This window comes from Impatiens glandulifera, chromosome 2 (assembly GCF_907164915.1).
Source record: "Impatiens glandulifera chromosome 2, dImpGla2.1, whole genome shotgun sequence".
In the NCBI taxonomy this organism is placed as follows: domain Eukaryota; kingdom Viridiplantae; phylum Streptophyta; class Magnoliopsida; order Ericales; family Balsaminaceae; genus Impatiens; species Impatiens glandulifera.
This window is the reverse complement of record NC_061863.1, coordinates 55,468,870-55,484,827: the sequence shown is the minus strand read 5'-3', so window position 1 is coordinate 55,484,827 and position 15,958 is coordinate 55,468,870. Positions and strand designations below refer to the sequence as shown.

At 30.4% G+C, this 15,958-nt stretch overlaps 2 protein-coding genes across 2 annotated transcripts; both read left to right on the top strand.

Moving 5' to 3' along the window:
- The first annotated feature begins 2,274 nt into the window (after positions 1-2,274).
- On the top strand, positions 2,275-4,598 carry LOC124925555. Its single transcript, XM_047465589.1, has 3 exons — positions 2,275-3,279; positions 3,732-3,960; positions 4,228-4,598. Exons 1-3 carry the CDS (start codon positions 2,441-2,443, stop codon positions 4,393-4,395), a joined length of 1,236 nt encoding a protein of 411 aa, XP_047321545.1. The 5' UTR covers positions 2,275-2,440; the 3' UTR covers positions 4,396-4,598.
- A 4,249-nt stretch (positions 4,599-8,847) lies between these two features.
- LOC124924979 (caffeoylshikimate esterase-like) lies at positions 8,848-9,845 on the top strand. Its single transcript, XM_047464959.1, has one exon. The coding sequence runs from the start codon at positions 8,853-8,855 to the stop codon at positions 9,843-9,845; it is 993 nt and encodes a 330-aa protein (XP_047320915.1). The 5' UTR covers positions 8,848-8,852.
- Positions 9,846-15,958: the final 6,113 nt, after the last annotated feature.

Here is a 15,958-nt window from a genome sequence, read left to right as displayed (position 1 = left end):
GGCAGCTTCAAACTCAATGCAACATTAAGAATATGTAAATTTTCTTGCTTCCAAACATATGAGTTTTGATGAATCAAACTAGGCTTACAAATAGTTTGAATAATTTTTCACATTTGAAACTTTTTCTTAACCTAGTAGAAAACCTAGTTTTACTTAACATGGTTGACAAATGACAACAAACCAGTCTGTGTCCATAACGGATATTCTCATATTTGAAAAACAAAATGTTAGTCTTGCTTTATAAGTACGTGTGTGTTAAATAGTGTATTTCGTGTATATTTGGCTAGTTTGATTCTGCTTATTTATCTAGGATTTAATAATATTCAAATTATTTCAATCACTATTGTTTGCTGAATATAATCATATTGCTTATTCAATTAATTAATTTACTCTATTTGATTCGCTAAACTATACATTATTGGTGGGAAAATAAAATAAAATATACATTTATGTTATGACAAAAAATCTTCTCAAGACATACAATATATATATAATAATGCAAAAGATAAAAATAAAAAAATATATATATAGCAAAGTAACAAAAACATACAAGACAAGACATCATAATGAACTTCACATTAATCGAGATTCTCAAACTCAATTTGAATTTAGATGCCCTTTTCCTAATCCGATCTATATATATATATATATGTAACTTTTATTTTCTTATTTCTGGTTACAATTTGACTTAATTTTTCTATTATTTTCATAAATTTATCGGTGTTTTCGTATAGACATAATAAGACATCAAATGTTTGATGACATATATATGATTACAGTCTAATAACACACAAATATAAGTAATATTTTATACATTAAAATTGATTTTTAAATTTAAGTTATAATTCATGACTCATGTATGGATACAACATATGTATTTATATTTTAATAAAGTAAAAATCTTTTTCCATTTAAAAAGTTTTATTTAACTTAAATAAGACGATAATTAAAAAATTGGTGTCCCTTCTACATTCTAATAATCTTCTCCTTAATATTTATTTATTTTCCCTACAATGACTCTTCTTAACATTGCTGGGAGTATTTGGTTTTAGTTTTTTTTTTCTCTATTTGTTAGAGTTCAATTTTGTTTTGTTTCAACAATTAATTTATTTTATTCTATACGGTCGAATGAGAGATGACAACATTTTTTTGTTCCCAATTGTGCTTTTTACTTTTTGAAGATTAAGTTGTTGTAATGGTTTGGTGTAAACCTAGGTAATATTTTTCTATTTGTCTTTAATACAATTATTTCTTGTTAATAATTTTATCCACCATTGTATTTGTCCAATTCTCAAATCGAATTTGCAATTGCGACATTAGAAATAAATAACATCAACAAAATCAGGTAATTCCGGGTAGCACTTCAATGCGATGCACACCCTTCACTCATTAGCTAGGGTCGATGGACTCAATTAAATTGTTTTCAACTCCTAATCAGTGACAAAAAAGACTTAATTCTATTAATGTTATGCACACATTTCCGTTTTTCTTAGTGCCACTTTCCTCAACCCTTTTCTCGAGGGAAATAATAGACTGATCAATTATTTTTCTTAGTTATTTTTCGGACCCGAAATTAAAGTGACGATCATCAAAACTTTTGATAGTGAATATCCGCATTCACATGGACATGGGAATTACTTCGAAAATAGTTCCTACAATATGCTTTTATGCTTTGCCTTATCTACAAAGAAGTTTTGATGGTTTATTTGTTTGATAATCATAATTAAAAATTATTTAATATTTGCATAATTTTTGTAACTGTTATATTACATTTTGAATTTTATTATAACTTTATCTTATTCTATCAATTATTTGTTTCATTTTAATTGGTTATTAATTTGTACTATTCAAACTTTAAACCTTACTTTTGATTCAACAAGTCATATTTATAAGCCTTATATTATGTTTTCTTTTTTTTTTCTTACTATCAAACGTTCACTTTATACTTTTAAAAACAAAAATAAAATGTATTCCTTATCCTTATAAAAAAAGAAAAAAAAAACATTATTAATTCTAAATAAATATTCAGAAACTATAGTTGGCCATGTCACGCGACGTCCTGCACCTGTAAAGTAACTTAAAACTTCTTTTGATCTCATCCCTTCAATTACAAGTTAACACCATCTAACGGTTTTTATTAATCAGAAAATTCTGTCCGTCCGATATCCATCTGTCACTCCACGTTTACTCCACGTGGCACCTTCCCAGTTCGTTAAATTTACGAAAATCTCTCTCCTCTCTCTCTCTCTTAGTACACTCATCTTCTTCCTTCAACCCCTGTTTTCTCTGCTCAGTTTTCAGGTTTTGTTTTTTCTTTGTTTCTGGTCTTAAACTGCGTTTCCACTTCTCAACTGAGATGATTCCGATAGCTATTTACTTTGAAAGTTTATCTAGATACCGGAGACTTTACTAGAAGAGTCAATCAACGGTTAGATCAGAAATGGAGGGCCAGAATCTTCTCCGGCCATCTCGTACAGTCCGATCATCAATTCAAAGTCTTTCTTCATTAAACGACATAACCCATGAGCTACAAGAAGAAGACATAGAAGAACAGAAGCCCCATGGAAAACCCACTTCATCCCCAAACTGTTCATGTTCGAAACAATTTCTAAGGATTCTTTGTATTCTCTCTGTTTCACTCTCTATCTATGTCATCTTTATTTCATTCAGTCAAGATCAAGACGGAATACCCACATCAGAAAACATCCTCCTGGTACTGATTCTCATCGCAATTTTGCTTTATCTCGTCGGAAGGAATAAGGGTTTCGTTCGTCGGAGTTTCTGGGTTCTCAGACGTATCCATGACGGGTGTAGCAAAAAAGTCGGGTTAATCTCAAATACCCATCACAAACCGGTTGAATGGTTTATCGGGGAATCGATGGAAGCCCGGAATGATCGGAAACGAATAGTTAGGGAAGGGGTTGAGTTTTTCAGCAATGGCGATTTCTATGAAGGGGAATTTCATAAAGGGAAATCTAATGGGAGTGGCGTTTATAATTATTTCGTTGGCGGTAGGTACGAAGGTGATTGGATTGATGGGAGATATGATGGTTATGGAATTGAGAGCTGGGTTAGAGGAAGTCGGTACTGTGGTCAGTACCGGCAAGGTCTCCGGCAGGGTTATGGTGTTTATAGGTTCTTTACCGGCGATAGTTACGCCGGAGAATGGTTAAATGGTCAGAGCAACGGCGTCGGAATGCAAACTTGTTCCGATGGAAGTTGTTATGTTGGTGAATTTAAGAGGGGGGTTAAACATGGACTGGGTTGTTACCATTTTCGGTGAGCTTTCCTTTCTTAATGTGAATTATTTGAAATTTGATCTTGTTCTTGATTTGGTTTTGATATTTTCAATGAGAATTTCCTTATTTGGTTTTAGAATATGCTTAACAGATCAATGAAGATCTTGCTTTGATTGGTCTTTTCATCATGAAATCAAATTTATTTGATGTTACATTTGCTTTCATTATTGTCTTGGTTATTATAGCTTTCTTCTTCCTTAAAAGGAATCTTCCTTTTTGGCTTCTAAAATAGACTATAGGTTGTTTGATGTAGGGTTTTTCCTTGTGAAGTTAAATATATTTTATAAAAAAAAATAAAAGAATGGTATTTTAGTATTTTAGTTCATGATTTGAATAATTAGAAAAATGTGGTTGTAATTGGGGGAATTGGTTGGGTTTTGTTCAGATGTAGTAGTGAATGGTGCTGATTCTGTAAATGTGTTTAACGGGCAGAAATGGGGACAAATATGCTGGTGAATACTTTGGGGACAAGATTCACGGATTCGGAGTTTATCAATTCGCGAATGGACATTGCTACGATGGGTCATGGCACGAGGGTCGTAAGCAAGGATATGGGGTTTATACATTCCAAAGTGGTGAAAAAAGGTGTGGAGAATGGGACCGTGGCAATCTCAAACTCCCTTTGTCTCCATTTTCCTATGCGGTTGTTCGCGCAATGGAGGTATTTCTCGAAGCTCTTATGTTTGTAGCCCATTTGTTAACACTTCTCAATTAATTTATTTGAAAATACTTTTCTCTATATCATGTATTTGATCCAAATGGGCAAGTTCAAATATTCAAAATCTTCTTAACAAAGTTCAACATACATAATAAAAAACAATTCAAGTGAGGCAATATACATAATAATTACAAACAAGTACCAAAAAGAACACTATAACAATTTCCAAATCTGGTGACAAATACAAGTTTTTCTAATGCTATTTTACAGGCGGCAAGAAAGACAGCAGAAAAAGCAATTCAAGTGAGGCGGGTGGATCATCAAGTAAACGAGGCGGCTGCAGCTGCGAAGAAGGCGGCTACAGCGGCCAGAGTTGCTGCAGTCAAGGCGGTTCAAAACAGGATGGATGGTAAATTTTGTGAAACTAACATTTACTAAAGAGTTATTATAAGTAAATATGGAGTATATATACCTATATAGTATATATATATATATATAGATACTGCAAAATGAAGTCAACCCACATGTATTGTGAATTGTGATCTCATCAGAAGTTTTAAGGGTTGACCTCTTACCATACTGTAACTTGTATATACAGATGATGTTGTGCATCAATGGAAGTTTTATATCTTTATCTTTCACTCAATTATGAAGAAGTAACAAAAAAAAATACCCAAAAATGATGATGATTTTGACAAAGCTAATAGTGAACATTGTGCTGGATTGTTTGATGTGGAAGGACATGATTTCTGGCATTGGATGAAACATTACATTTATTTATGTGTCTTATTCTTAAGAGAAGGACCAAGAAGACACAAACAATGAAGATGAAATGGGTATAGATGTTGAAAAATGATTCAAATTTAAAGTGATTTTAAGAAAGTAACTATTGATGTCACTAAGAAAGTCCAACTTATATTTATATTGACCTTTATTTTAAAATATTGGATTAGACATTTATTTTTATTTATGTTTTTAATTGTAAGATGTTAGCATGTTTCACAGTTCCGAGTCTCTTAAAAAAAATTAAAACATAGTTAGAGTGAAGGTTATGACACTAAAAATTATGTTATTAAGATTAGAATAAAAGAATATTAAAGCTTATATAAGATAAAATTGGCATAAGAAATACTAACTGAAAAAAAAAATTTAAAAACTCATAATGAAATAAGTAAAATTCTTGTAGATATTTGAGGATATATATAACTTCAGATGAAAATGCATTCATTCAATTGTAGAGAGAAATCGAAAAAATGAAAAAAATAAAAAGTTCGATCAGATATGAGATATTTCGTTTGAGAAAGTCACAAGTAGAATCAAAGTAAAAACGCTATATGCACTAATTGATTATTGTTGATGTCTGTAATTCAGTTCTTGTTTCAATGTCAAATCTAGAAATTGGCTAGATTTAATTTTAAACTTTTATATATATTTTTTTATTTTAAGTTTTTTTTAATAAAATAAAACTTAACTGTTTTTCGAAAAAGAAAAATTGGCATAAGGAAACCTAATAATTGAAAGGAAATTTCAGATGAAATAAATGTTTGGTGAGTTAAGAGTTTTTTAATTTTAATATATTAATCTTATATCACCTTTCTTTAAAAAAAAAAAATGTTTCATTTCTTTCTTTCTACTATATCTAGCTTGTAATGTAACAAGTACATTTTGCAATTCACTACAAGATTAGTACAAACTTAACAAAATTAAAAAGAGTTGTAGAACTAACCCACTTGAATTTTGAAAGGTGTGTATCATCGATTTGGGTTATTTTTATCTTGATATATCATATATATAACACTATAATAAATTATTTCTTTGTTTTAATTAACTTATTTTTTTGAGTGGTTGTGTTTTTTTTCCCTCTTTTATGTATCTTGTTTATTTCATTGTAATAGAGACCTTTATAAAATTGATCTTTCTTAAAAAAAGAAAAGAAAAATCATGACTTGCAATGCACTTATTAATTAGGTATTACTATAATAATAATAATATATAGTATTCTAGTTTATTAATACGTATGGTTTTTTATAACAAAAATAAAATAAACTTTTAATGTTCCCCAGAAAAAAAGAGAAAAATAATGAATCATTAATATTTGTTTCCTAGCTATAAAAGAGAATGGGAATATTATCTTGATAAAAGTTAAGAACCTAAAGTGGGAAAGAGGAGAAAGTAGTACATATTTGGCCTTAACATAAGGCCCAAAAAATAATGATGTATTTTTATTTGGAAGCTAAATAATAATAGGGAAAAAAAGACGTGTAAAGTGGAAGAGAAAAAGAGTCACAATCTACTTATATATTATATTTTTGAATTTGATAATTGAAGTGGTTTCTTTTGGGCTCAAACTTTCGGTGTAAAATATCAATTTTGACTCTATTGGTTGTTGTTAGTGAAATTGATTTTATTGTTTGGGTGTTTCCTTTTGTATTTTTGTTTTTTCTTTAGGTTCATGTCAATTCAATTAATTCATTTTTTTTCCCAAATCCATATCTAGCATGTTTATATGAGTTTATATATTTTATAGGGTCAATGGTGGTTTATTTATAAGTTTATCTTAGTTTGTCTATATATAATTATTTCGTTTAATCATCATAATTTTACCATTAAAACTGTTAAATTCAATCGAGATTTAACAAAGGTGAATTAACCGACCATTCCCTTCTAAACAAATAAAGAACTCACCTAAAGTTGGTAGAACAATTTTTTTTCAAAAATTAAATATTTTATTGAAATATTGTGCTGCTACCAAATATTTTAGAAGCTAGGATGACCTCGAGTCGTTTTGGGTAGAAATCAAACACGTGATATTTGATCCTTAAAAATTATTTTTCTCACTTGAGCTACCTTAATAATAGTAGGTTATTTAAATTTATAATTTAATGCAACATAATAGTTTACCACGATAAGTTAATTTATTGTCATTAAAATCGCACAGCCAAATCGGGAGGCTCCCTTTCAACAAAGGGAGAATTTGAAAAAAAAAAATTTGTTTCTAACATTTGTTTGGTTAGGTTCAACTAAGTTCAACTCACCTACAAAACATATAAATTTTATAGTTATATCATATTTGAATATAAGATAATTAAAATTTTAAATTAATTCTTAAAATTTTAGAAATGAATAAGTATAATTTAAGTAAACTTTTAAAATAGTTAAACTCTTATTATTTTAAATTTAAGATTATAAAATGGTAAAATTTTACTATTTATAAATATTTTGATTCTATATTTTTGGAGAAAATAAAGTGAATTTGTATTTATAAATTTAAAAAATATTATTTCTTTTGTACATATAACTAATATTTTTTTAAAGTAAATTCTCCATTTTCAATGCACATTAATATCTCATTTTGGGTATATCTCACCCACTAGTGTACACAATTTAAAACATAAATTGTTATGCTCTACACCAGAGGCGAGTCTACACAATTTTTATAAAAAAATAATATTAAATCATAATATAATTTAAACACAATAAATTTTAATTTAATATTTTTTGTTTAATAATCATTGTAATGTGGAAGACGGTAAAATAATGGGATGATACACTTTTAAGTTGCTTTTTTTATCATAAAATTTTATCTACTTCAAATTTGTAAAACAAAAAAATTCACTTTACTTTTTTTTTTCTTCGGTTAACAAACTCTTTAATTTGGCTTTGGGGATGACTAAGTATATATATTACAAATTTGTTTAATTCTTTCAAGCAATTCTAACTTATAACTTTTTAATGTTTAAGTGGTTGGTGACTCAATCAATTTTTTAGTTAATGACATTCCTCCTATATCCTAATCTTTAACAATGTTAAAAACTAATCATTAATTTGAACACAAATTTTGATTTAGGTATTAATTAATCTTTTTAGACTAAGTTAGTATATTTGAAAAAAAATATATATATTTGTTTCATGCTAATATAATAACGCCTTAAATTTAAAATGGAAATGATGGTTGTAGTCAAGTTAATTTTCAACATTAAAATAAATAAATTAATTTTAGTTTAAATAAAAAAATATAGTTATAAATTTTAGTCTCAATGTGAACAAATAAATTTTAGATCTTAACTTAAATATCACATAAGACTTGATGACATAACTAGATATTTTTACCAAAATTAATTGACATTTCTAACCTTCACAAGATTTTACTGTTACACATCACTACTTAAATGATTAGATCTCTAATTATGTTACGGCTATATTTTTCTTTATTTTGAGGTGATTTGATTAGTGAAAATTAATTATTTGTATTTTTAACCTTAAGATAAGATTTTATTGTCATGTATCACTATTTAAATGTTTTGATTTCTAATTATATTAGTGAGATATTTAACTGAGTTGATATATAATTACTATTATTATTTTTTTAAATTAGTTCGACTCAAAATTATAACTTTAGTTTTATCTTGAAACGTTATAAGTGATGATTGTACTCATTACTTTTGGTCACTTATTATGTTTTTGAGAATAATTTAAACCTTATTAAAAAAAATGAGAAAATGATATTTTAGCCAACTATAAAAAATAATAAGATGTCACTAAAACAAATTAAATATTTTTTTGTTCGATTTTATTTAAAAACGGTCATACATACTGGTGGAATAACTTAGGTTACAAACAAATGTTAAAAAGAACCATAAATTAAGGAACAAATATTCCAGTTTTGTATAAAAACAATAATCATGTAAAAAGTAATTCAATTCCTTCCTAAATTAGATAGGAAGCGTTATAAGGTTTCTATCAGGACAATAATTAATATTATTATGATAAGATATTTTAGAAAATAGTATATGTGATTTATTGAATTTGTGTAATTAACTTTTTCTTTGGAAAATGCTAGTTTCACTACTATAAGTAGTGACTACATCCTCCTGATGGTTTAGGACATATAGAAAATGGTGAGACATCCGATTGGTGATGCTACCGAGTCGAGTCTTTTTGGCACACTTACCGCGGACGAGTTCTACACTCGTCACTCGGTAAGTCATGGCTCCGAGTTCATCACAAACCCTCAAGGACTCAAGCTCTTCACCCAATGGTGGATCCCATTGCAACCCACAAACCTCATCGGTTGTCTAGCCATCATACATGGCTACACCGGTCAGACCAGCTGGGCGCTACAACTAACCGCGGTTCTATTCGCCAAACATGGTTTCGCCACATGTGCCATTGACCATAGGGGCCACGGTTTCTCCGAAGGGCTCACAACTTACATCCCCGACATCAATCTCCTTGTCGAGGATTGCCTTACATTCTTCGATTCCTTCCGTAGACTCCACGTTCCATCCCATCTTCCCTCCTTTATTTACGGAGAGTCCCTAGGTGGAGCCATGGCTCTCCTCGTGGCCTTACGCCAACGTGGTGGCTTAATCACTCGACCCTACGATGGCATTGTCTTTAATTGCACCATGTTTGGGATATGCAACAAGTACAAGCCACCGTGGCCGTTGGAACATCTTCTCAAAATTGTAGCATTTTTTGTGCCGACATGGAGGATTGTGCCCACGCGTTATTCGATTGTGGACGTGTCTGTGAAAGTCGGGTGGAAAAAGAAGTTGTGTCTGGCTAACCCGACTCAAAACGTGGAGAGACCACGGGCAGGTACTGCAAGGGAGATAGTTAGGTTAGCCGAAGAGATCAAGACAAAGTTTGAAGAGGTTGAGTTGCCATTCCTCGTGGTTCATGGAGGCGAGGACCTTATTTGTGATCCGGATGCGGCTGAGGAGTTTTATCGACGAGCATCGAGTGTGGACAAGACCTTGAAAATGTACTCGGGATTGTGGCATCAGATGGTCGGCGAGGAGGAGAAGGACGTAAACTTAGTATTTGGAGATATTGTTGATTGGTTAGTGACTAGAGCCAATAATAGTGTCGCTAAAGAACTTTAGGCAACTAAACCTCAATTCATGGCTTATTAATTAGTCTTTCCTAGCTAGATTAATAATGTATTGTTATCCGTTTTCAATTTACTTCTTAAATTATTATTATAGGGTAGTTTGTTTCTTCCCCAAGTCTATTTTTAACAAGAAAATGTTCTTGGTTAATGTAAGCAATAAAGTTATTAATCGAAAGGATTGCATTCAAAGTACGATAAATTATTATTCGAATAATAAGAATTAGTTGTTGATAATTTACTGTCTTTAGAGAACTTTCACAAAATCAATTGTAATATGCAATTCAACCAAATATCAGATGAAAATATGTTATATTTAGACTGGCCTATTATAAATTGAAAATATATTATTAGCTAGATGAACATTAGAAAAGTGAGGCAATAGTTTGATTGTTATTAATAATTTGACATGAAAATCTCAAATATATCTATGATCAAATCAATGACTTGGTGCGACGGTTTTTAAGAGATCTGTTATTACTTATTTTATTTCTTTTGAATTTAAAGCCATAGATAAATATGATTCTTTCTCAAATCAAATTCTATGGCCAAAATAACATAGATTATTCAAGAGATCACATATAATAATTTCATAGTCTTCAGTAAAATTACGTATATTGTACTAAGTTCAAGTGATATATATATATTATATATGATTGAAGTTGAGATTTTGTAAAATCAATTTAATTATTTGACTTTTAACTTAACAAATAAATAAAGAGAATCAGTTGTATATATATGTTGAGATTAAAATTTGGCCATATTCTTTCCTTAAAACCTAAAACCTTAAATAGTTTGATTTGAATACCCAAATCAATTAATTGAAATGAGGGTTGTGATGGATTTTGTCCACTTGGGCCTAACTCATTTAGGCCAATAATATATAATATGAAAAGGACAATATTTTACATTTAAGTTTTCAATAAGTTTTACCCAACAACAAGAGATAAGTTTTACCCAACAACAAGAGAGAAAGCAGAGTAAAAATAAATTCAGAATTTAGGCAGGTAACAGTTGGAGAAGATTTTTGTTTGTCGAAGTTTGCACCGTTTGATCGACTTCAAAAAACTTTGACAGTTTATTGGTTATTGTGAAAGGATAATATTTTTCATTTAAGTTTTCAGTAAGTTTTACCGAAGAACAAGAGGGAGAGAGCAAAGTAAAAACAGATTCAGAGTTTAGGGAGGTAACAGCTGAAAAAATTTTGTTTGTCGAGTTTGCACCGTTTGATCGACTTCAAACTTTGACAGTTTGTTGGTTATTTTTAGAAGCTACGTTCTGAATGGTGAAAATCTGTTTTCTGATGTTTAAGTCAATCCGAGAGAAACCATAATTACATAAATGGTAATGTTGGTTGATCTTGCTTTTTCTTGTTTTGTTATTTGTCAAGATTGTTGCATGATTTTGATGCAATTTTGATTCAACTCTAGTTTAGTTATATCTAGAGTGAACCTTTATTTGTAACTTTATTGATGATAGTGGATTGTTAAGTGACATGTTCAAGTTCCTTAGTTTTTTACTCTCAATTTGAAGAGAGATTTTTCCACACTAAAACTTGTCTTGTATTGTCGTTTCAATTTTATTATGTTTTGTTTCTCTCTTATACTCAATTATTATAGAAAGTGTTCAGTTTTAAAGAATACATTCTCTAATCAAATTGACGGTGAAAATAGTGAAATCGTTGAAGTCAACTCCATCATAAAAGTCGTGAGAGATCCCGTTTTCGAAATAAGGTTGGATGTGTGTCCATGGATGACTAAGTCGCAATTGGGAGAGTTAGATTAAATGTGTACGTGTACGTAGAAGTCACGATTGAGAGAGGTAGGTCAGTTATTTATTATAAATCATCCATGTAACCATAATAAAAAAAGAGAAGTCATATGGTCGGTAAGTATTATTTTTTTTTTGATAATTTTTATTTATTTATAATTTATCATGTAATGTCACTATATTCATTCCTTATCTCAAATTCTCTCCCTTGTCACTCTTAAAAAAATCGCATTAAATGAAAGATTTAGACGTTTCTAATTGAGAAGAAACCCCAAATGTCTACATTTTTTATAATTCAGACTTAAATATTACAACTGTAAATAAGAATTACGGCAATTCATTAATTGATTAATCTCTAATTATGCCACCCTATAATCAATCATGTGGTACCAATTATAAAAGTACTAACACCCAACATGGGGTTTAATATTATAAACCTGACTTGTTCAGATTAAATTTGGTTATAATTTGGATTATTTCAAAATAATGAATAAGGTAATTTTGAGAATATATAAAATATTTTGATATAAAGATTTAAAATGTAATAATATATAATGATAAAATAAAAAATAATAATTTAAAATAAAGAATATTTTAATATTTTTTTAATGAATTAAGTGATATGGCTGAAATAAATATAGAAAGAAAGTATATTTTTTGGATTTGGATGATCTAAATGTTGAGAAAAGATTAATCTAAACACGCGATAAAAGAAGATATAAAGATAAAGTGGTAAGAATAATAAATAACACAAGATATAACGAGGTTCGGCCAACAATGCCTACATTCTCGGAGAGTCGTTCATTATATTGATTTTCTATGGAATAATGGTCCAAGTAACCCTAGGTTACAATGTCTCTATTTATAGGAGTACATCAAAAGCCAAAAGACTAAACTACCACTCCTAAGCCCAATAAAAGCCTAAAGCCCAATTACAATATATAAACTCTAATTAAATATGAGCCCCAAACCCAACAATCTCCACCTTGGGCAAATACCGCGCTTATTGAGATGTGATAAATAAATTACAAATCTCCACCTTGACGAATTTCACGTCCCTCAGGAAATACACGAGCCGTACCCATCAATCTTCACCTCCACTCCACTCAAGAGCCCTTAGAAAAATAACAATCTCCATCATTACATATATCGCGCCATCAAAAAGTTATGAGTCACACATCAATCTTCACTGTTCGAGCCATTCACGAGATAAATCATTATACCTCCACTTCCGTTCAAGATCCCTTAGAAGATAAAATTATAGAGTTTATAATACCAAATAAATTTGGATAACCACGTTATTTCAACGATGAAAGACATTCAACAACTCTTTCCAATCTTTGTTCATACCCGTTGACATATGCGGAAACTAGAATTAACAATTCTTTATTATATCAAAATAATCTTTACCTTTGTTTGCCACAAAACGAGTGTCTTATTTTTCAAGTCCAACAACCGACTGAAACAAAAAAACGAGAAGACCCAAGACGAACTTTATCATCTACTTCATAATAAATAAATTAGGCTATCACGATATCTCTTTTCTCTAGCTCAAGATCTGACAAAGTATTTGTCACCCATCTTGCCTTGAACGTTGCATACTCAACCAACTTGAACCTCATACTTCTCCTTGAACACATTAACTTGCAATCTGTTAGTTTCTTGAATCCAAAAACGCCTAGCAATCTAAGAATATTATTTCAAGATTCACTATCTCTCTTCAATTGTTTTCACCAATGCTTCAAATGATCATCTATAGTTTCTCTGAAAGAAATCGAATCCTTCCATTTGAATTGATCGAACCTCTCATCTAGCTCCTTTTTCATGATTAGGAATCTCATTCAAGGTCTCAATCATCTCATCAATAAATGACAAATCAATTATCTCATTCATCTAAACTATGATCCACAAGGTATGGACAATTAAGATAGAACAAAAGAAGTAACAAAATTATCTCCTTCGAATTAACCGAGTCTCCCATCTAGTCCCTTTTCCATGACTGAGAATCCCACTCAAAGTTTTATTTATCTTCTCATATTAGAAGATAATGCAATGATTTCTTTTTGGTCGTTTGAGAGCTGCTCTCAAGATGTCTCCACCTCAACTTATAAGTGTCTTTCATTAGTCTTCCTCTTCATGGTCTTTCATTGATAATATGTGTTAACTGGAATTGTTTCAATCCTTAATCACCCTCCAACTCAATGCAATCTTGCAATTTGGCCTAAATGATTGCCCTGTCAACATGTCGACAATGATATCATCGGTAAACACCTTATAAATAACAATTTTCCATACTCGATCATGTTTTTGTCAAGTGTAAAAACACATAATATCACCACAGTCTTCATCTTGATTAGCTCTTCCAATAAGATAAGGTCATAACCAAAAGATACAAACTTTTTGGTCCCAATAAGTCAAATAAAATTAAAATTAGGCAGACACTTTAAGCCCCAGAAAAATAAACTTCGAGACGTCCAAACATTGATCCGACCGTTGAAAATGTAGAGGAATGAGTTACTAACCCTCTCGACAAAATCTCAGCGCAATCGGATTCTGTTTGAATCTCCGATCGTCAGTTTGATGAACCATGCGCGGTTGTAGGTGAAAATCTACTACTAGATCTTCACTCTACCTCTCTTTTAATTTGACTTCTTCAATAATCGGTTTCCAAAGAAAAATCTCTCCAAACTTATTTCAGCCGAGAATTTCTTCAAGTCAAAGCCCTCAACATAGTGAAATAATGTCACTCATGTATGCCAAGACAATAATCGGTTATAATAAAACCTTCAACTAATTTTCAACAAGCATGAAGATGTATAGTTTGTTCTCCACATTCTTCTAGTTAAATCCTACATAAAAATAATCTAACAAACCATATATATATGATTAGTGCACCCTCAACTCATACCTTAGAAATTATCATTCTTGGTAGAACACTTGAAGCATCAACATTCACTTGACACTTTTGCACCAACACTTACCGAGATTGCCAATCAAAACCTACTCACAAGGTTTGATGCAAATCTAAATCCGGCCCTTATACACACATATCAAAAATTACACTCTTGAAAACAAACATTAAAGTCACCCGCTTTAATTAGAAACCCTTTACATGTTGCATCAATTGTCTTCCATAATCTGCAACATCGAATAAGCACTCCACCTTCCTTTTTCAACTCCAATTTTCTATCTCCATATTGACGAATATCAAATCTCTTAGCAGATAAATCACATATCTTCATCTTTGAGAAATTAAAGTCAAACAAGCCTCAATACAAATCCAAGATCAAAGCATACAATGATTTGAGAGTTTGATTAAAATCAAACAAGGCTTACTTGTGAAAATTGGAATCAAATAGATCTTAAACCTATTTTATGAAATCAAACGAGACTTAAATAAAAAAGTCTTAGTAGTTTACTGCTTCAAAAGATTCTTGGCTCCTCTCTCTATATTATATTATATCATAATATAATATCTATTTATATGGAATATATATAGAGATATATATGGAGATATATATCATTTTTATATTTTAATAGACCATATGTCCCAAATTAAAATAGGTCAAAAGAATATACCTCATCTTCTTCATTCTGGTGTCGCTGCCTAGCTGCCTACACGACGACTTTTCGTCACTTGCACTCATTGGCGCCTTCAAGAAGAACAAAAAACACTTGTCTTCTTCTCTATTCTTCTCAAAACATCATCACCCAAAACTAAGAAATATTTTAACGACCGTTGACATATCCTTAGCAATTGAAGATTTCGACTCAAATCCTCACAGCGGCTAATTCTTCTGCAACCAATGTCGTTTCTCCAATAGCCATCTTCAACAAAAGCACAAATATCCAACAATTTCTTCAATGGTGGTTAGGGTTTCTGTCATCTTCACAAATAGATTAGGTTAAACATTTTCAAAACATTCTCTAATACCACTTGTTGAGAAAAGATTAATCTAAACACGCGATAAAAATAATAAAGAACACAAGATATAATGGTCCAAGTAACCCTAGGTTACAATGTCTCTATTTATAGGAGTACATCAAAAGCCAAAAGACTAAACTACTACTCTTAAGCCCAATAAAGGTTTAAAGCCCAATTACAATATATAATCTCTAATTAAATATGAGCCCAAAACCCAACATTAAATATCTCAAATGAACCAAACAAGACATACATAAGCTCTATCAATTAATACATAACCCTACTAAGGTACAATGCTGATATATTGTGTCTTGTTACAACTAATTCGGGATATATAAATAAAATAAAATTAGGCTGATTGATTATTTATGTACAATAATGAATGAATAAGTGTTCCTGATTAATGTAATAAA

Bases quoted from the DNA above. Each gene is read 5' to 3' on its own strand.
- LOC124925555 (XM_047465589.1), top strand. From the start codon at position 2,441: ATGGAGGGCCAGAATCTTCTCCGGCCATCTCGTACAGTCCGATCATCA. The intron at 3,280-3,731 runs GTGAGCTTTCCT...TTTAACGGGCAG, and splicing joins CTGGGTTGTTACCATTTTCG to AAATGGGGACAAATATGCTG. The intron at 3,961-4,227 runs GTATTTCTCGAA...GCTATTTTACAG, and splicing joins CGGTTGTTCGCGCAATGGAG to GCGGCAAGAAAGACAGCAGA.
- LOC124924979 (XM_047464959.1), top strand. From the start codon at position 8,853: ATGGTGAGACATCCGATTGGTGATGCTACCGAGTCGAGTCTTTTTGGC.